Source organism: Prinia subflava, chromosome 1 (genome assembly GCF_021018805.1).
Source record: "Prinia subflava isolate CZ2003 ecotype Zambia chromosome 1, Cam_Psub_1.2, whole genome shotgun sequence".
Classification (NCBI taxonomy): Eukaryota; Metazoa; Chordata; class Aves; order Passeriformes; family Cisticolidae; genus Prinia; species Prinia subflava.
Window position 1 is genome coordinate 49,194,849 of NC_086247.1, and position 22,707 is coordinate 49,217,555.

The 22,707-nt window shown below is 38.1% G+C and overlaps 1 protein-coding gene across 2 annotated transcripts; it reads right to left on the minus strand.

Moving 5' to 3' along the window:
- Positions 1-3,370: 3,370 nt before the first annotated feature.
- On the minus strand, positions 3,371-22,653 carry METTL4 (methyltransferase 4, N6-adenosine). Of its 2 annotated transcripts, none has more exons than XM_063395858.1 (9): positions 22,544-22,653; positions 21,281-21,794; positions 20,494-20,556; positions 16,963-17,329; positions 14,751-14,820; positions 12,751-12,925; positions 12,435-12,541; positions 11,758-11,846; positions 3,371-5,581 (listed from the first exon to the last, which is right to left on the minus strand). In XM_063395858.1, the coding sequence occupies exons 2-9, from the start codon at positions 21,707-21,709 to the stop codon at positions 5,439-5,441; spliced, it is 1,443 nt and encodes a 480-aa protein (XP_063251928.1). In that variant the 5' UTR covers positions 21,710-21,794; positions 22,544-22,653; the 3' UTR covers positions 3,371-5,438. The 2 variants fall into 2 exon arrangements, with proteins under 2 accessions (XP_063251928.1, XP_063251919.1); XM_063395849.1 differs by having other exon boundaries at positions 3,375-5,584.
- Between the last annotated feature and the right edge of the window lie 54 nt (positions 22,654-22,707).

Below are 22,707 nucleotides of genomic sequence, written 5' to 3' on the forward strand. Positions count from 1 at the left end.
ACCACCAGATTCGTGTTTCCAATCCAATGCTGCACTGTTACCTGCAGTTGTTAATGGAGAGAGGTAATAACAAATTCAAACCATGCAATTTTACAGACAAGCCTTCCTAAAAGTTAAAAGAAATCTAAAACAGTAACAAATAATTAACAAAATAAAATTACTAATGTGTAAATGAATATTAGATTGAAGAAAACCAGTTGAGAAATAGAGAAGGATGAAGGAAGAACTAAGAAGCAAAAACCAGAGCTCATGGAAAGTCAGACTTTGTTGTAAGTAAATGCAAACTATGAACTGAAATATAAAAATGCTCTGAAACAAGTAATGGAAATTTCATCACAGGGAAAAGATGAAAGATGACACATTTTTTAAGAAGGCACTTCGATTTCAGTGTCATGACTCCAGTGTCAATAGTGCCTCTCAGCCCTTCTTTTCATAAGCTAAAAAGCCAAAAAGTCCTCAGGGAGGACCACTACAGAGCTCTGCCTGCAGTTTGGCAACCAGAGTACTTCCAAGGATGCCTGGATGTCTGGAGACCAGAGGCATTTTGAATTTCAGTCCACAGGGACTGAAAGAGTTATGGCCCATAACTCTTTAATCCCAAAACAGCCCATGTGGCAGGCTCAGACCCAGTGCTGAAAGCCCAGGTTCTGCAGCAACCAAGAATTCAGCAAGTTGAATAAAAATGTTTGCGACTAAAAAGCAACTTTCTTTAGAAAATTTTCAGTCTACTTGAAGGACAACTCTGACAAGGTGATGACCTCAACTCCTTTATGCCAGCAATGAAAGTCCTCATAGCTAGGCCCAGCAAAGTGACCCAGCCTCACTAGAGCAGCTCTGATTTCTTCTGTCATTTTAGTGATGTCAAGGCACATTGAAGCTGCCAAAGAACCGATGGAACCACGCACCTGCCCAAGCCCCTGCAGGCTTCCCATACTTTTGAGATGTGGCCAGGATAATGGCAACACACCTTGGCAGCTGCTATGCTGCTCACTTATCAGTGTCAATGTTATGTTTCCAGAAGATTACCAAGCAAAGTCATATCTATTACACAGCCCCCAGGCAAGCTTTCAAACCATGTATGGTATTGGGGCATCTCTAACCAAAGAAATAGTACCTTTTCCCCACAAATAGGTAACATTAGGACACTGACAAGTGAAAAATAAAAATTCAATTACTAGCAATGCACACATCATTGTTATTCAAAGCACTGTATACCAGTGATTCACTCTACTCCAACAGGTCAGCTTTGCCTCCACACACACATGTACATACACAATTCTCTCCACAGAAAACTGGCAGAACCAGCCCTCAAAACATTCAAGGTCAGGCAGGATAGGGCTCTTGGCAACCTGATCCAGACGAAGATGTCCCTGCTCATTGCAGGGAGGTGGACTAGACAACCTATAAAGGTCCCGTCTAAATCAAACTATTCTATGATTCCATGGAAAAAACAGCTAGCTGGGGCACCACAAGACTTCTTTCAGCAACTGGAACATACCTCATATCCCTTGGCTATTGTCTAACAACCTTCCATTCTCTTCCTGTTACGTCCAACCCAAAATAAGCAGTAGGCAAATCTTTAATGGTATGTTGAGGCTAATGAAAGTAATTATCAAGGCAGAGTAGCATTTATATCCTGTAATTTATAGTTGTTTATGTACTTTGGAAATCTTTTAAAAAAAGTCAACCCTTTGCTGCTGCTGACACCTTTCCAAGCTGATTGCTATGAAGAGGTACAACCTCCTCACTTACCTCACTTGTTTAATAATATTTAATCTTGCAAAAGAAGTTTTGCTGTTTCCACAGGAGTACATGCCTAGCAATCATTATTCCAAAAACATATCTTACTGATATAATTCTTTTTACTTCACAGAAGTTTAAAAGTACAAGTAAAGGTCATATGCTAATTTGACATTTCAAAATCATACTCAAACCTGAAGATTCATAAAAGTAAGTTTGATTATGACACTTGATGTACTCTACGTATAGAAAAAGCTTATAATTACTTCTTTTTATAATGTGAGTTTTTTTGCAATAAGACATAATTTTAAAAGGCTTTAAGTAGTAGAGAACACCTAGCCAAAAAAACTTTTACCATTGTCCTGCTAAAATAACAACAGATGTAGTAGATAACATACTTTCTGAAAATTCTTGAGTAATCACAGTTGTCACTTCTCCAAGCTGCCACAAGAATAATTTATCGCTTAAAAACCCTTTTCATTTTGTTGATGTTGTAAGTAAAATTCAAATTAAAAATAGGCGAAGTGTGTATGTGTGATACCAGAATAAAAAATAAGAAAATCCCATTTAAAATAGGGGAAACAACCTTACAATTCCTTAGGAAGACTGAAGATGTGCATAATACCTAGGCTGATACTTATCAAATACACCTTTAACATTTCATTACTATCTTGTATTCCTCCCTCCTTATCTTCTCCCTCCTTCTTTCATTTCTTGCCAACTTTGTAAATTCTTCAGAGCAAGTTTTCTTTTTTATACAAGACTTGACACAACAGAGGGCATTTTTCACTCTGAGCAACTGACATATATAACAGAAGGAAACTGGATCTTAAATTGTCCAGTTATATTAACTGGTTTCACTCACCACTGATCTTTCAGTATGCTGCAGATTGTGCCTCAAAGAATATTTTGACAGACACTGAACAATCTGATGGCTGGTTAGGAACAGCTCAGGTCTTGGAGAGCTGGAAAAGTGTAAGGGGCTATCTAAATTATGAATTAAGCATAACAGGCAAATAATTATGTTTAAAAGATGACCCCATCAACTGCTAATACCACCATGAGATTTCCAAGTGAGCAACAGGCTTTCTCCTCCTGAGAAAAGGCAATGGTTTCAGGTTAGCTGCAGATGTGGAACACCACTTCTGTCATATGCAAAAGGTTTTCTTCACAGCCAGAGCAGTGGAAGAACAGCAAACATGTCCAAGGCTCTATTTAGCACATGATCAGGTATGACACAAGTTCCAATCTTCAACTCTTGACTTAGCCTGAGAAGCTTAGAGTCTACCTGCACAAGTCCTCTACATACAAGCCATACTTAGGAGGCTGGATTCCCAGGTGCTGGAAGTAGCTGCTCAGCTGCTTCAGTTGATCTTAGAGGTCTTTTCCAATCTTAATTATTCTAGGATTCTAGAAAGCTGCTATTTGCAAAGTGACCCCACAGAAAAAAACAAAATAATAAGATCATCAATTCTTAAACAGCCTAAAGGTTATTCCCTTTGAAGGGTTCTGCTGGTTAGCTCAAAGGAGAAAGGTGGTTTCCCAGTCTCCAAGACTGTTCATCTTCCTTTAATTGTAATTAAAAAGATAATTTGGAGTTGTTCATAAGAGCAGATGTGGAACAGACAATATTGTCATTTCTTGTGCTGTTTTGTAGAGTAGAAAGGAGAAACAAGATAAGTGCACCAGTTATCATTTATTCCATGCTTGAGTCCCATACATCATTTAGTACTAGATGAGAGCATCTTGGGACAGCAGGGGAATTCTGACTGGGAAAGGAGAAGTTCCAGGTAGGGAATGTCTTACAAAACTAAAAGCAAATAAAGGATCTTCTATCCCTTGTAGCTATAGGTAAGATTGCTTACCTACTGATGGTTTAAAATGCACACTAAGTAAAATCATGCAGCAAGAAATGTTTTCCCGGGTAACTACTTCCACTGTTACATTATTTATGTATTATGAGTGTATGTTTAACTGTTGGGGGAGAGAGAAAAAAAGCATTTTCCTTGTTTCATTAACTCCACTGCTCCAATAGGCAAAACAGGAAACTGAACAGTAATATAGAGTCTGCACATAGGACACGAGTTTTTATCTTCATTTTTATTACAAAATTATCAAAAATTCCTCTGCTAACATTTGAAGTTTAACTTAAAAAAATCTTCACAGCTCATCAGGCTACTAAAATGGAAATGAAGGCAAAGAAGTTAGGCAATGTATTTTGTTCTCCATTATAAACAGTCAGAACTCAGGAGCCTGCCATCAGGAAAATCAGTTTGTCCAGCACCTCTGACTCTACTGCTGCAAATGAGTAAGTGGCAGAGGCCTCATTACATTTTCTTTGTATTTTTCAAAGTAAATCTAAGCACAGCAAAGGATACACAAAGTGTACCATTCTTGAATTTTTTTTTTTAAATGGAATCATTTTTATGTTAGCTGAAAAATACAGCTCATTGGCATGGCTTCATAATGTTCCAAAACATAAGGAGAGAAAATTTTTTAAAATACATATAATCTGTTAAAATTTCAGAATTTTTAAGATGTTGAGACTGATAATTTACAATGCATTCAAAAAATTAACACCATGCACACAAAGAGAGAAGTGCCAACTGTTTTAAAAGTATAATTTTACACAGAATATGGTCAGTCAAGAATTCATGTGCCAACAAACATAAGGACGGCTCCTTTTATTTTCTCTGAGGTACACAGACATACAAACATGTAGGAAGACACATTGCCTTCATAACTATTTTAGTTCAAAATCCATTGTTTTGCAAAAAAACTTTAAGAAAACAATCATCATTCAGAACTGTTTACTTCCACTGACTCTTTAAAAACAATATATTATAATTCTTTAAAAATAACACAAGAGCTACAGTACAGCAGTAGCAATGTGCTATCAGCTCAGATTTGATAGCCGCAGTGAGAATAATTCAAAGTATCTTTCTTTTCTTGAGGTTTGAAAAAGAACTCACACTCTAACATTGTTGGCAGATGAAGAATGTTTTGCACCTGGTGGGTTAATATGATTATTCCTCAAAAACCACAAGCCCACAAGCCTATAGAACTACACAATGCTTATTCTCTAGGGTCATGTTAAACATTGACCAAGAAGGAAAACTGCAAGGCAACCAGCCCAGTTATGCCAACTTTTTACCAGTTCACTGGATGGTCAAATACGATTCTGGGGTGGATGACCACCAGGAACCACCAAAGAAACCCCTGAGATAGAACACGTGTGCAAAGAGGAGGGAACATCTGTTAATGACTTTGGGGAAATTATTATCACCTGTATGTTATTCAGAAAGGTCAATGAATATGTATGTAAAATACAGTACATAAACAGGAGTTTTCTCTGTAATCAGCATACATGATATTTCAGAAGAGATACTCCCTCATGCATCCAGCCAAACAAAGAATGACTGCTTCCTAATGCTACACTGCTGTAAAGGAGTTTTATCTTTACTGACTTTTGGTAACAACACCAGTATTTAAATATGTTCAGATCATCAAAATACGGGACCACCTTGCACACAGAGGTGATAGTATTAAACAGATATCCTATCACTCAAGAATTCTAACTAAAATGCAATTGGTTTTATTTCTGTTGCCTTTAAGTGCACCATCAGTAACAAAGTTAAGTTCAAGAGCCAACTGGGAAGATGTGGAATATCAGAAGGTATGGTTATCTAAGACCCAGCTCAGTTTTCATTCTGCAGGAGAGTGAAATAATCAATGTGCTGAAACTTCAAGACCTCATTTCCCCAGCTGGTCCAACCAGGCTGTAGGTTGCGAGCAAACAACTCCAAGCATTCCACATCTGGCTTGATAAACTCTGCCAGAACTGCTGTGCAAGAGAAAAAAAAAAAGAAGACAACAACAATGACAATGATACAAATAACGACAGTAAACAAGTAAAACCTCCCCCTGTGACGCTAGCAGATGAAAAAATTAAAAAAGGGAGAGACAGCAAATTAATTTCAGAGGTTTCATCAAACAGCTGGACTATTTATAGTGAGAAAGTAATTTTAAATAAGTGCCCTTGAGATTCTGAACAATACTGTCAAGGCCTTCAATAGCCTTGATTTATTGGTTTTCATTTAGAGAAAGGGAAGGAGGATTTATTTCAGCCTCTACATAGATGAGTTCTGAATTTTTTACTAATATCAACTGAACACCTCCTAAAGCCTCACTTAGCTCCTATAACATGGGGGCAATACTTCTAAAAACAAATAAATAAATAAACCCTTTTCTTAATTATGACCACACTCTTTTCCTCCAGACTTTAAAGGGGATAAAAGTATTTTTGTAAAGACAATTGTTAAAAGATAAAATAAGAAACACCAGTTAAATAATTATAGCACTAAAAAGGCTATAAAAATGCAGGAACTATTTTTTACCCCAATATCAACCTGGCAGCTGAGAAGATGCAACTGTTACTGTTATTCAGTAACACAAATCTCAAATTTCTTTTAGAGTAGACATTTTTACTGCCTAAATCCAAATATAAAGATGTCTGTCATTAACATCAACTGTGTCACTGATCACTGGTACTCTTGGAGTGATAGAAAAAGATCTTGTACTTTGCTTGAAAAGTATTATTGTAAGGAGTTTATTGTTAAATGTGCTACTTGTCATACAGAGCCATTTAGTCTGTGGCTGGTTCAAGCAACTCCTTAACTTAGTTCTCACGAAATGTCTACAAAAACATTTTTGTGTACAAAAACATGCATGAGAAAAGCAAAGGTTTAAGGAGCACCCAACACAGAGAAGGCAGAAAGACTGAGAAATTTATCTATACTAAAAATTGCATGTTGAGTTTTTTGTTTTGCTGCTGCAGATAAAAGAAAAACTATGGAAACATATCCCTTTCCAAAGGAAACCCTGGTCTTTTTTAGATCAGATCTCCCAGTGATTTCTGAATCTCTGTCACTTAAAAATACAGCTCATAAAACCGACATTTTGCTGCTTCACTCAGTCTCTCCAGATCATTGCAGAAAGCAAAACCACATCCAGTCAGCAGACACAAAGTATGAGAGGAGATTTTCTTTTTTTTTTTAATTTTTTTTTTTTTTGTGCAATCCAAGTACTGACTTTTTGCATAAAGTTTGCCAGTCACAGATGCCCTATATGAGACTCCAGCTGATCAGGTCATGGATTGCTCCTGTTGCAGAAAGATGAGCACCCACTTCACTTTCAAGTGTTAGCCAACCCCAGATGCATCTCCTACCTACATGATCACCTCTGCCAAAGCTCCAATATATTAAAACCTTTTTTGTAAATATTTTTAATGGGTGTTCCCAGGCTTTATTGTATTTTGGCATGGCACAAAAATCTATTCGCCTTCTCCCAATCCTTAACAAATGTCACACGAATGTCTCAGATGGGTTATCATCAAGGCAGCTTTTAATCTAAAAAATACTGCTACCAGAAAGAATCTCATTCCAAAAACCTGCTTCTTTTGGAGGCAAGATAAAATGTTTAAACAAATCTTGCATTTACAGGGAAGAGTCTGTGAAGTTTAGTGGAAAATGTACATTCTGACAGAAAACTCACGCACTGTTTGGTGCCATGGGAGTTCATCTAATTGGACATCACTTATGAGTAGCGGCTTAATACCATTTTGCAAAGCCATCACAATTAAAAAAGTGGTAAAATTTATTGTTCTTTTCACAGCTCCATTAAGACTTTCTTGTGGATAATTTGCTGACAATTTGATCAGAGGGCTAAAGCACCTCTCTTAGGAGGACAAGCTTAAGAGTTGGGGTTGTTCATCTTGGAGATGAAAAGGCTCCAGGGAGACCTTACTGTGGCTTTTCAATACTTAAGTGGGGCCTATAAGAAAGAAGGTAAAAACATTATTTTAGCAGGGCCTGCAGCACTAGGACAAAGGATAAAGGTTTTAAACTAAAAAAGGATCAATTCAGACTAGATACAAGGAAACAATTGTTTACAATGAGGGTGCTAAAACACTGAACAGATTGCCCAGAGAGGTGGTAGATCTTAAAATTCGTAAGTTAAAAATGTCATCATGGCACTAGGTTCAGTAATCCAAACCAGCTTTAATAGGCACCAAAACTTTCATGCCTAAAAGAACAGATTTGAAAAGCACACTTTGGACATTCAACCAACCTCAAAGACTGGTTCAGCAGGAAGCAAAGAAAGAGTAGCCAAGAAACCGATCAGTTCAGCAGAAGCAGGAAACATGTACCAGTCTTTCTATCAATTTGGTTATGGAAGTAAAAATAAAGTCACAGGAATCTCCCCCTCTCCTTCTGGCGGAGACAGCATCTTTTCAAACTTAGAGGGCTTTTTTTTAAATGACATATAATTTGAGATCACATTATAGTATGATTCTTCATTGCTAGGTTGTAGGCATTTACATAATCACATCAGGCAGTAACTTGCGCTGCAATGAAATTACCATATCAAAAGAGCTGAATTTTGTTGGCTTAAAATCTCATTACATTGGTTTCCTTAAAATATGAAAAATCAGTGTTCAGGTTACAAATTATGTCTTCTTTGTTAGACCTTTACATCACCAGTAGGCTATCTTAACACACATGGATCTCATCTGCAGCCCTCAAGCAAACCCTTGGGTTTTTTTCCTCTGAAAACAGCTTAGAGAAGTTCCATCAGTAGAAAAATTAAGTATTGAGTTTTTCTACCACAGGAACAGATTGAAAAACAAAACCCAGCACACAATTACTTCTATCCACTCACAGATAGCACTGACAGGAAACAGGTTAAATAGATGATAAACACAGACAATTCTTTATCACTTGCAGGTGTCACAAACACTATGACAGCACTCAGGTACTTATATTTGAGCACCTAATGCTCTAAGACACGTAAAGCGAGCACAGTGCCAGCTGGCAGACACAACAGTTCCAGAAAACCCATTTCATTCTGAAGCACAATCCAGTGGTCAAGCAGGAGACTTGCCACACCTGCACACTCCTAATCCCAAACATGTATTGAAGATGATGCTTGCTCCTAAAAATGTTTAACGAGCAGAAGAAAAAATTACCTTTGAAACAAGCAACAGTTTCTCCTTATTGTTTGAACTTCCACTGCCTAAAAAGCAGGTTCTGCACTGACAAATTGAATATATAAAGTGAAAAATAATTGTCTGCTTTTTCACCATCTGATCAGTGAGCCATGCAAAGCAAAAAGCACAGAGTTATTTCAGTTTAAAATAACCCTGCAAAAGAGTTTGCAATGTATAGGTGCTTATTGCCCAATTTATCTAAACCCTGAACAGAGCAAGACCAGAAAACAATCTGAAATCCAGCTCAAAGATGACTTTACAGCACTGCATCTTTCCTGAGCTTCAAGTTAAATGCTAAATGCTGATGCACCTATCAACTGGTCTTACAGCAAGGGCTCACAGGGTACATAAGGCAACAAAAGGCATTTACTTTTTTTAGTTCCAAGAAAACCTTTACAACATGGCCTAGCAAGCCATCATTGCTACAGGAGGAGGGAGCTTCCATAACTTCTCATTGCGTAGTTCTGCTGAATATATGCAAATTGGTTAGAACATAGCCAAGAATTAATTCCAGTGCTTTTAGGCAAACTCCTACACAACAGTATTATCTCCTAACAATAAATGCATATATTTAAAAACTGGAAGTGCAGTGGCTGTAATGAGAACAATCAGGAAACAGGAAACAAATATCGGAAAAGGAAAAAAGGTGATATGAAGTTATGTAGAACTTCATACATATCTGTAACAGAGTATCTTTTGTGCTCTCTAAGAGCAACACTAAATTGAATTAGGAAGAAAACCTGCTGTTATTTGAATCAAAACCTGGAGTAATAAAATCTGATTTTAACACATTTGCATAAAGCAGCTTAAGTACATTTACAATGACATATTAGAGCTCTAAGCATTGAACACAGCACATGCATCACAAAAAACCCCTACAGTTGCAATTTCATGGTTAAATGCACTGTAGGAACACAAACATCTCTTTTTGATGGCTTGCTTTAATTTACATCTTTCTCTTCCCCCAGAGACATAAACTCTTATAATCAGCCATTAAGTGGCTACATATGTACCAACATACAACCTTTATTGTTGTAATAAGAAACAAAGTGCCACACAGCATCAATAAATACTAATATTTTTGGCTTTGTTACTACTTAAACAAAGCATAAAGAATGTGTGTGACTCATCAAGTATCCTTCTCCCCCCTTGCCAAATCTCTGCCTCTGTTCAAATTTCTTCTGAACCTCTCTTCGATGTAGCTCAACTGCTCTCTACTGGCTGCTTGAGAATATTGCCTGGTCACGAAAGCAACACCTTGTACAGCACAGAAGTCAAAGCATCAGCAATCAGCTTTTGCTTTATGGTCTATCTTTTCATTACATAATCATATTTTGCACAGTCCTGCCAAAAAACTGCAGGATATATGTGGATTTTCACAAAAACCTTTTAAATCATTCACATTGCTCCACAGCAAGTTCAGTTTTTCAAAGAGAAACACAAATGCTGCACAATGGTATCAAATCCCATCACTCAAGTGAAGACTCACAAAGTATACACAAGAAATTAGCAAGGGCAGTTTCTTTCAAAATCCACTCAGGGTTATAAAGTATTGTCCAATACAGTATCTAGATTCTGCCCTACAAAAGAACTGATCCAAGGACCACCGTTGCACTAAAATTTTCTATAAAACACCCAAACTGCTGGTTTGCACCCTCAGATACCTCACAAGTTTCCTGTTTGTGTCCAAGTTTGCTGCAAAGTATTGGCTTGCTAAAGAGACCCTAGGTGACAGCCTCCTAAATAACCACTCCACTGTTCATTAGCTTAAATCAACACATATACCTCCTGCTGTGGCCCTCATTCTTAAAGATGTGGCTTCAGGAGGGCAAAAAGATCCTCCTAGAACTGCACCTTTTTTTTTTTTTTTTTTTTTTTTTTTTTCTATTTTTACCAAACCAAAGTATGTCCTTTCTACTAGTTTTTTAACAGGGGGGTGTGTGTGAGTATATATATACATATATGGTAATTTAATAAATGCAAGCCCCCAAATACAGATTTTAGAGCATTCCTGGAGGTACAACAATTGCTCAGATCAAAAGTAGTTCCATCCCTTGGGAAGAGAAAAAGGAAAGCATATCAGTGAAGCAAAGTGTGACACCTCTCCTCTCTAAGAGCATGAAACATTTCTTTTACCTGCCTTTTCTGATGTGAATACAAAACACCTGGAATATTTACAAACTCATCACGAGCTTCCCCTTGGTGGAAGATGAAATAGTTTTTGTGAGAGGTATTAAAAATATTTCTTACCAGTCTTGTAAGGTTCTGAGGTGCTGTAATGATGAAAGTAGTACCACTTCCTATTGATGAAATCAGTCAAAGTGCTCCAGAACAATTCTTTGGGCTAACTCTAAAAAGTTAAATTTATACCCACACTAACTGGCTGTCTGGAATTCCTGCATCCATTTCAGTGAGTGAAATACAACTCCGCAGAAACAAGCAGGGCATGCCTTATTTGTTCCCTCCTATTAGTAGCTTTAAAATAATTGAGTTTTTGGATTTAAATGCATAATTGTACTGCAGGCATATAATCAATTCATGCAGATATGTAAACACTTATTTCAGGAAGACATAATAAAGAAAGAGGTTTCTGCTTTCCTATTTTATGTATTCCCAGAGTTGTCTCCCCCTCACAAGGTACTTTAGGTCACTTGTCACAACTTCATATATGAAGTATCTGTAAAACCGTTTTTACAGTATTTAGAAGAAAAATTTTTAAAAGGGCAATGTTTTTTCTATGTCTACCCAAAATGTTCACACAGTAACATGAAATCCTAGTTTTCACATTCATTTTTTGAGACCAAGACTGAAGTGCTTCAGAACACTTTTAGAAACGTTGAGGAACCACAAGTTCTGTTGAGTAAAACTGCTTGGCAAATGGGAAATCATGGCATTTCTAGGTACATCCCAGAACAACACGTTCAAGTCCACTGTGCTACTGAAACATTAGCCAAAAATCCAAAACGTACCAGCAAGAGGAGGTTTATGTGAATGCAGACTGCAGGGTATGCTGACAATTAACTGATGCTCTGGAATTGGAAGAACACCTTCAGATTTCCTGTCATGCAAATCAGAAAGAAAAGAAACATGGGAATGAATTCTATCCAATGCGATGCTACAGCTCCTGCAGAGCTATTTCAGATCAGAGATAACACACAGAATGTTTATGCACAAACCTCAGGGAAATTCAAGGGCAGTTAAGTGTTGCTCAGATGTAACATATAAAATGACAGTTTATGAAATCATAGAGGCTTTAGACAAAACATGGTTAACAGTAGCCATGCAACGCCACTGATAACAAACAATGTAATCCTGTATGTCTTCGTGTGTGGAACAGCAGCATCCCCAAAATGGCATCAGCCTGTGCCAAGGACTCATGGTCCAAGAGAACCTGTCAGCAGAGGAAGCCCTGTCCACACAACTTTTGTCCAAGACAGTTCCTCAAGATGCAAGAAACAGACAGGGGGTTCCCTTCTTTAATCTTACTAAGGCACTCTCTTATTCCAAAGCTAATAAGGCTATCTGTAGGTCCACAATCAGCCAAGACATTTTGGGACATTATACTGCCTTATGAGTAAGTGATACATACAAAGGGAATTGTAGCACCTGCAAAAAAAATACATTTGCCATAAATATCCTGACATACCTTATGGCTTCCTTTACATCTGCCTGAACTCTCCCCAGTACAAGAACTTCATAGGGTTTTTTGTGCAAAGAATCCAAAGGCAATACAAATTCTCCAGCTGTAGTAATCTGATACAAGAGAATTAAACATATACAGTAGATTTTAATATCCAGTATTTTTCCAAGACCTTTTCCTTTACAAAAAGGAGCATACTGATGATATCATAGCTTTCAAACACAAAAGCACATGGTAGTAAATAGGCAAATTAGAACATGAAGTGTCATAGTGCAAGTTTTCTCAGTCTCCAAGAAAGCAACAAAACAAATAGAGAACTTACTTTTACCCAGTGCCATTCAGCAAGAGTTTTCACCGACCAGTGAGGATAAAGTTCATCCTTAACAAAACGCAAGTGCTTCTGTCTATTAGTCACCCACGTGGCTACAAGACAATTTGGAGCAGCTAGTGCTGGTACAGGAATCTGCTTGATTTGCCACGAAGACAAGTGGCTGTACCTATGCCAATACAGTGAGAAAGCAAATTAGCATATAACAACCATAAAAGCAACACAATTGGATAAAAAAAAATTACACATACCAGTCACTTCAAGAATTATCTCCTGACAATCTAAGTCATAGAAAACAGTTCAAGACTGACACCCAGTGGACAATTCTGAGGGAATTTATATAAAATCATTTGTGTATGTACATAAACTTTACTGAGCAGAACCTTGAGCTATGAATTTCTACTGTCCTTCGAAACCAAGCATTATAAGTTGTGACTCTGAAGAAGTTTAGAAGCCTATGTTTCATTTAAGAACTATCAAATATCATTCAATATTCTCACCTTTGTGCCAGAACAACGCTATTTAGTGAACAGTAGCTTCTTAGGCAGTGTAATACTATTCACGTCTTACAATAAACTCTCTACTGAATAAAGAAGACAAGTGAGTCACTTGCAAGGGCAACATTAATTTGAATGGCAAGTTAAAAGGTCATAAAAGACAATAATTTCTCCAATTATTTTCATAAGTTGTTCATTTTTTTTAAATTACCAGCCACGGTAGAAGTTCTCTAGGTTATCCAAAACCATTCTGCACTTTTCTGAGCGAACTGAATGCCGCACCAGTGAATCAAGGATGCTTTCCAGATCCTGTCCTGTTCTACCATTTTTTTCATGATGCAATTGTACATTATTAATAAACTGCAGTTTGTGGAATCTACACATTGCATCACCAAAAATACTGGCACACTGCCTAATGAAAATTGGCAAGCACCACGTGGCTAGCCAGGACCCTACACAATACCACGGTGAGAAAAAGTAAACAAGGATAAAATCCAAAATGCCTCCTGGACTAGACAGTCCAGAGGAAAAAAGATTCATCCAGATGAGAAATGCTTCACAATGACTAGCTGCCAACAAGATAATTATGAGCAGTGATAGCTCCTCCACATTTTGCCTTTATTTTATAAGGGAGATAGGATCTTGGTGACTAACTTATGCTAATAACTACAAGTCTTCTCTGAGAACCTTATATACTCAAGAAATACATTTCAATGAGAGTTTTCAGAGGTTTCTGAAGGCTTTCAAAGGAAACTCATGAAGATGCAGACTCATCAGTCTCTGCATCTTCAAACTATGTCTTCATAACAAGCTTCAAAAGCTACAGCAAACTTTATTCTAGAAAGTTGTACAACCATATTTCCTGCCTACCCTTCTTTCAAATAGATACAATTCTATGGTAATCAAGAGGACTCCACTGGCATAAACATGATGCTACTCAGCAGTGAAGGAAGCCCATAAAAATTTAAGTTAATGACCTCATAAACTACAAGTACTCAGAGTTCCTACTGCACTAGAGGATTTTACTGCTGCATTATCACATTCTTCTAAACATTAGACTGAAGCTTAAGCTACACCTCACATTAAATAAAAACCCACTCAAACTTCTGAGCAAGATTTCAGCCCTGGAAATACTTACACATTTATCTAGCTTTATGCCCCCTGCAGGAGCCCTATTAATTACAAACTAGTATCTGCATGATCTGGGCCCTACAACACAGCTGAATCCACACATTCTTTGTAAAGGACTAACATTCACGAGCTAGATAATTTAAGACATACTCTTGCAAATATTTTGTATACCAAGTATCCAACACATTTCAGTGAAATACCTAAGACAGTCCATAGATTTGAAGGTAAGCATGTGTCAAAATACCTACCAGTTTAAGTACAGTCTCACAGTTATACTGGTCCTAGATTGGATCAATATGTTAAAATGTTAATTACCCTTTGTAAGATATGATGACAAAGTTTCTTTGTTTTTACTATAAAACATACCTGTTACTCCTTTTAACAGACTTGTTCTCCCATGGTGGATCAATCACAATTACATCATATTTTTTCTTGTCTGGAAAGTGAAAGTAAAGAAAAAAAAAAGCCAGGAAATTAGCTTTAAAAAGTATCTGTACGTTAAAACAGATACACAGCAAAACTGCCAATTTCTTCTGTTCTTTCCAAATAAGAAGTTAAAAAATTTTTGACATGCTTGTTTTAATTCAGATACATCCAGAAAATTCAATATTTTTAGGCTGATTACCTAAGGAAAGGACTTTTATGTGATCTGTGTCAGATCCCTCTAAGACATTTTGACTATCTTTAGGACTTTCAGGAAAAAAAAAGGATAGTAGCAGAGTGCAAGTCTCAAAAATAATTTTTTCCAAGTTTCCCAACAGAAGGTATGCAATGAGGTACCCAGCTGAGTGAAAAGCTACAGCCCTGAATGCAAGATTCCTGTCCTGTTTGATCTTCTGTCAGGCCAACTGGGACATGTTCAAGCCAGCCCTAGAAAACTGTTTTCCATTACTGGAGGTAAAGAGAGACAGATAGCTAGATATAATGCATGAAATGGGAATCAATGAACAAGAGTAAAAGAACTGAAAGAGTTTTCATGGGAGAAGTTGATCTTACTTTAACTGGAGGATATAAGATACAGAACACATCCATGTGTTCTGAACTCCCCAATTTTATTTCTCCAGAGAATGTGTTTGTTCTTTCATTGAGTCTGATGGTAAGAACAACAGCTTAGTATTTGATGTTCATGAAATATGATTATTGCATCTTATTCATTTCACACTGGAGGTGTTATCCTTACAGTGGACTGACCAGCAAGAACTACTTCTCTTTTGGCAGGTGAAATGGAAGAAGAAAAATAATAATTAAAATGGACAGTAGACTTACTCAGAAAAAAAAGTCTACAGTCAGGGCATTATGTTAACATTCACTGTTGTTTATTTCAAAAGCATTTGCTCAGATTTCTTGGACTGCTCTGTAACTCTTTGGAGAATCTTATATGCTCAACTGTGCAGAGTGGTAGCAGAGTGATAATAGTCTTCTTTTTTTCCTACAGATGAAAACAGCTAAATAGCTACATTCTGGACTTGAAAAGCAAAATTACTATTTCAATAGTAAGATTCTACCTCCTGTATATCTTCTCAATAAAAAATAAAATTAAAATAATATAACATCTAAGTTACATATGCTTCCTCTCTTCTCATGTGCAACTAAAAAAATCTCAAATTACTGATTAGAGGGTAGAGCAGTAATGCCCAGCCCGTGCTCACAGGCAGCATCTTTCCTGTGAGACTGTCTGACAAAGCCTAGCTTTGACTGATAGTAATAAAAATAACAGTAATAATAAAAATAATAAAGGTTAATTTGAAAGCTAATGGAATGGCACTGAAGACTGAGGCATGCTGTCAGCTTAGGGCTGGGGATAGTGGCTTGGGTAGCTTTTGATCCACTTTTACAGAGGATTTGTCTATTTTAAAATCCCCTATCTAAAATCCCTGCCACTGATTTTTGCGTAAGCCAGTACTCTCAGCTGTGAAACACAGCAGCTGAAAAGTCAAGTCATGCATGCCAGTGGTGGTCCTGCTAAAGTGGTGTTGCCCTCCAGCTGGGTGCAACAGCCTCTCAAACTGTTATCTCAGCTGGGGGATACTGAGTGTTGTCCCACAACCAGTTTATTCCAATCTACAAAGACTATGCCACTGAACAGGATGAGTCTGTAAGTTAACATTTGCTTTAAGGTGCACTATCTCATCCCTCCCCCATGGTCTAACCTAGCTAAAAATCAAGACAGCAGGACCACCACTTCAGCAGCAGCACAGACCTACCTATGTTAAAGGCTCATCCTGTGGGACAGGAACCCAGCAGCACAGCTAGTCCCAATTCAACGTGTTTATGTGATTTCTATGCTGACAGTGGCTCAGAACATGCTCACAAACTGTTGTATTTTCACTGAGATTTCTAAAGGAGCCTCCTGGAGACAAATAATCCCTTCATGACACCAATCAAGATTCCCTGGAAAATCCTTACCTATTTGCACAAAGTTAGAAGTATCACCTTGAAAGCCTGCAGCAGCATTTGCTATCAGTGTGATGCTGTATGTTGAAATCTGTTCACTTGAGTAAAATTGAGTCATCTTGACATTAACTGCCCTTCTTGGGCAGGAGAAAAGGGATAAATTCTAAGACCCAAAGATACTTACAGTTCAGCAGAGGCTGTAAACATGAAATATCAGATAAGAGGAAACTGCTTTTTGGTGGTACCAAGTATTTCTGTCCCATTAACACAATTATCTTCGCACAGTTTGAGCTGTTTTCCGTAACACAGGAAAGCAGGTCCTGCTCTGCGCTGGCGGTTTCCTCCTCTAGCACATGTACAGCTTGATGGTCACTTTCATTCACAGCTGGAAAATTCTTTGCCATTTCACATAGTTCAGCCAACCCACAGACAATGCGTTGAGGAACATTATTCTTCCTGCAACTGAGTTTTGCAGTAGTATGGTGAAGAAAACCACTTTTGAGTCCCTCTTGGACTAAACGCAAAGTGCCTTCCCAAATGAGCTTCCTGACCTGTATGGTCACAAAAAAAAAAAAAAAAAAAAAAAAAAAAGAACTTCTAAGTATCTACTTGACCAGGGAATTCAACTGAAATCAAAACATTTTCAATCTGCAGGCAGGGAAAAGGATCCTTGCCAATTACTGAGATAATTGGCTCAAAAGCTACAAAGGCATGATTATAAGGTGTGTGTCTTGGTCTAAGCCCAGCTGGCAACCAAGTACAACACAGCCATTCACTCATACCACATGCCTCCTACTCCCTGGTGGGGAAAAGAATCCAAGGAAAAAAGCAAACCTCATGGGCTACTATAAGAACAGTTTAAAAAAGGAAACAAAATAAATTGTTATCATTAAAAAGCAAGCGAGAGAGAGAAGTACAACCTGAGAGAAACAACTGATGCACAATACGATTCCTCATATAATGGATGTCCAGCCCATCCCTCAGTAGCAAATCCATAATAGTTGGCTCCTGGCCAACTTCCATCTTTTATATAGTGAGCACAACATCCTATGCATGGAATAACCCCTTGGCCAGTTCAAGTCACCTGTCCTGGCCATGCTCCCTCCCAGCTTGCTTTGTGCACCTGCTCGCTGGCAGAGCACGGGAAACCGAAAACTCCTTGACTTAGAGTAAGCACTGCTTAACACACTGATGTTTGAATTGTTGCTGTCAACATTATCCTCATGCTAAACCCAAAATGACAATCTTTAATGTTTTCTGATCTATTGTGACCAGGTTGGAAAGGACAAAGCAGCTGCAGCTGGGTGCAGACATTTGGGCAACACATCTACCTTTAGCTATCAATATGTTGACTTCGGGGCTTTTAAAAAAACCTGGGTTCATTTTTCATTTGGAGCATTCCCATTCCATCAACTCTGCACTAGTGATCCAGCTACCAAGCAGAAAACTAACTCTAGCCCAGCCAAAACCAGGACACCATGCTAACTTCTGCTGTTGGTTTTCATTTTTTGGTAAAGTTACAATAATTAGACAGCTGGAGAAAGAAAGAGCAAGAAACTACTGAATAAAACATTTCAGACAACAGATGTGGAATATCATTGTTTCAACCAAACATAAATTTCAAGGCAATTATCTGAAGTTTAATTTAAAATTCTAATTTAATTTCTAGTTACTGTGCCCATGAACATATTTTTAATTGAAATGTATACTGGGATCTAAAAACCAGTCATTTTCCACATTTCAATTCACTTCATAAAACAACAGTGTATGCATTTTGCAGTACTACAGAAATACAATCAGTAAATCAAATTGAAGTATCAGAATTTGATTTTTGCAACTTTTCTAAGTGGAAAACCTCTCAAATAGCCTGTTAGTCAGTCCAAGATGACACGACTCTTGGATCTATATACACTGTCATTCACATCAATGCCTTCCCTTCACCAAATTTAGAGACCCATTTTATTTCCAAATTATGGAGCATTTATGAGTTTTGATTGTCAGTGAGATGGGTTTATCCATTTGTCCATTGTCAGTTACAGTGGCTTTATTAAAGGTTTCAAACAAATACCGTAATTTCCAAAGCTTCTGATTATCGAATCTTCAAGATTACAAGAGGGTTTCATAAAATACGCTTTATTATAATTCCCAGATTAGTGGCAGGGGAAGAAAAAGATTTTTTTTTATAATTTAATAGTGCCACCTCCAGATATCAGAGACTACAGAGTCATAGGTTTTTAGTACCTAGGCTTGTGATAAGTTCATACTGCTTCAACAGAATAACTAAACATATTTCTAGAAATTATGCCTTCCTACATGCATGTGTTAACTCACAGGTGGACAAAGTGGGCCAAGTCTCTTGATTACGAAGCAGTCAAAGCAGGAGTTTTAACAAATGGCTGCTGAAGGAATTTAGCACATTTTTTACTGTTCCCTATGTTGACACTGACTGAAATTCATAAATGAATTCAACTGAAATTCACGGATTCACTTGCAGAAACAAAATTGGGGTTGTTTGGGTTTATTTTGTCAAGTCTACAGATATAAATAAGTGCCAAAACAATCTAGATTGACTTGTGGAGCTATAACCTTTAACAATACAAATACAGTAAAAACCCCAATACTTCCTAATCCGTGAATGATATAAGAGGCTAACCTGGGGTCACAGATTTTTCCAAACTCTGTCTCTTCCACATATTCACCAAATATCATTTGAAGTTACACAAGCCTCCAAGACATAAAACTTCTTCTCTTCATTTCTTTCCTTATTTCTACTGTTGAATGATTTTATATTACCCTTAATGTTTTCATACTCGTGTTGATGCTGAACTTCAAAGTTTTCTCCTTTAAGCTGTGCATATGATTCTGCACATGCACAGCTTATTCACAAAAATAATCACAGGACTTCTACATTGTACCAGCAAGCTCTACATGTTTACTACAAGATTGTTGCCATGTAAAAGAAAAAAAAGCATAGTCATCTAAATGTAGTTCAAGCAGAACAGATTTAAGCAAAAAGCCAAATATGACTAAAACCTTTGTCAAAGGAAAGAAAGCAAGTGTAGCTCCTAGTTCACGTTCACATCACTGTTTGGGAAAGCAGTAAGAATACATCAAACATTACCTGCAGATTGCATTTCTACAATTCATGATTATGCATCAGTATAATTCAGTTGTATCTTCCCCAGTACTTCACTGACATAAGCACACAGACTTGAATTCCAATTTATTCATAATGTTTTACTAGGACAACATAAAATGTTAGAGAAATATTGAATTTTTTTCAATTGCAGAATAAGATATTTTGAAGCATATTTGGTCACAAAAGTGTTGAGTAACTCCAACAGTGTCCTGAAACAATAGAGCTGATCTTCAGAACACGTTACGCTGCCAATTTCAAAGCAGTCACTTCCTAATATTCAACTCATCACACCATAATGTTCGGCTGTCTGTAACAGTTCAAATTATTTTGTGAATGCAGCTTCCAGCTCTTCGTAATGTCTCAGATGCAATTTCACATGTATCTACATAGAAGATCTACTCTGTAAGCACAAATTCAAATAAAGATTGGAGAGATTGACCTTTCTTTCCCTTTCCTTCTTTGCACCAGTGGAACAAACTACAAACCAGAACTTGTTTGCAACCATGCCCTCCACTCTGCACACGCCCAAAGTCAAGTGGCACATACTTGCAAAAAACATGTCTTTTTCCAACTTACCTTTGAATGATATTCCAAAGCATCCAGTTCACCTTGATTGAATGCACATTTCCTTTTACGTTTCTGCAGAATTAGCAAACAACAACCAAAAAATCCTTATCATTCCATGATGAAATAAATGGGGGAAAAAATCAAACATACCAACTCTTACATTTATTACAACTTAACTCTTTAAAAGAAGAAATTTTCCATCTCTTTTTCTATCACAAGTACAGATCAAATAAGAAAAAGGATCTGAAAATACCTAACCTGCTGCAGGCACTCACAAGATACAGAGGCTTCAAGCTGTTTTCAATTATTCATGGCATTAGGATCTGAAGGTACCTAGTGCACAGTTTGTGCTCATACCTGCTCTGGGCCCATACTGAAAGTTTCAGCTGCCAAGTGCAGTTTACCAATAAAAGAAAAAAAATTAACTATGTCTTCATGATTAAATTTGTTGGTTTAGACCAGTGACTCTGATTTTCTTTTGTCCATATGCAACAATACTGAACAACATTGAAAGTAAACTCACACTGTCCTTCCCAACTTGTTAATCTGTACAATCTCAACAGCTACCCCAGTTTCAGGCTGTGCATCTGACCACAACCAGTGTCAGGAGATTACAGGAGCAATCCACTGCTTATGAGATACAGAAGGCACATTACTGACATGAGGGACACAAGATTAACCTCAAGAGTTCCTGCTCTTCTACACTACCTCGAAAGACTGAGGTATGCAAAACAATATTAGTAGTATATTACTGATCAAGGGATTACTGTAATTTACTGTGTTACAGAGAACATACCTTCCTAGCTGTGGCAAGAGAATCTCCCGTGTCACTCTTTGCTCCTTCTTGGTATCCCTCTCCGTTGGTGTTAGCCTTTATTTCTGTCAGAGTCCCCTCAGGGCATCCCTGACACAGCTGCTCCTCAGGAGCTGCAGCTATATGAGGCTTAGAAATATCAAAGAACTCCTCCCGAAACACGTATCTCATTTTTGCTTTTTTACCTTCTGTTTCTATGGCATCTCCAGGACCATAAGGAGGACCACCACTTGATGAGGGGGTGGCAGTGAAAGTAGAAATACTGTGACAGTCTTCAGCAGATGTGACAGAAGTACTGTGAGTGACACCACCAGGGTGTGCAAAGGAGTCACAGATCTCATAGCCACACTGGTTGATGAAAGAGAGATGATCCACAAGCCATCCTGCTGTCAGACGATGTACCACGGACATCGTAAGTCCCCTTTTCAGGATGAAAATCAGCTCCCTGAAACCACAGCCTTCACCAACAATCCACACTTCCTGGAGCAACCTCCTCCTGTGGGAATTTTTATAAGAATTCACTTCACAGAATTATCACTGCTTAATAAATTAGCACCGACCTTCTGACAGACATTTCCATGCACATACAGGGAGCACTACCGAACCTTCTAACTTCAGCTGGTTTTTCCATTATGTTCATCCCAATACCATTACTTTTTCTTTGTAGTACCCAAATTTTATATGCCTTTTTATACTTTTATAAGATATGCACTTACTCTGGCTCTTTTTAACAAGTCATTAAACAGCCCTATGACACACCGATTATGTCTAAGACAATATGATATGTGTGCATATCTATACATTGTATATACACCACATATATAAGCACTTACATATCTACCATACATGTCACACATGCTATACAGACTACACATATACCACATATATGCATACACTATATATACACACATATGTTATATATACTCATACATACACACACATATATATCCTGAGATACACACATATACACGCTATGAACATACGCACACACTGTTATCTGCACGCACACACACACACACCACATATACATCCAGAGACATGGCTCACTGTGACGGCACCCGGGAGCAGTAATACAGCCACAGGGGCAGGGGCACCCTCGGCCCTAGCACTGCTGAGGCCCGGCGCCCACTCCCATCCCCGCGGGCACACAGGGACCGAGAGCTCGGGCTTTTCCCAGGAAAACTCCCAGCGGCTGGAGAAAAGCCCAGGCTCGCCGTGGCCCGGCGGCGCCTGGCACACACTCACCGCAGGCGCCGGCACGCCGCCGCACGGCCATGGCCCTTCCCAGAGCCCTTCCGGGGGCCGGGATCCTCCTCGCCTCTATTCCCGCCCCCCCGCCGTGCCCAGCGCCGGCCCCGCCGTGACGCAGTTCCGTCTGACGCTCCGGGGCACGTCCGGGCGGGCGGATT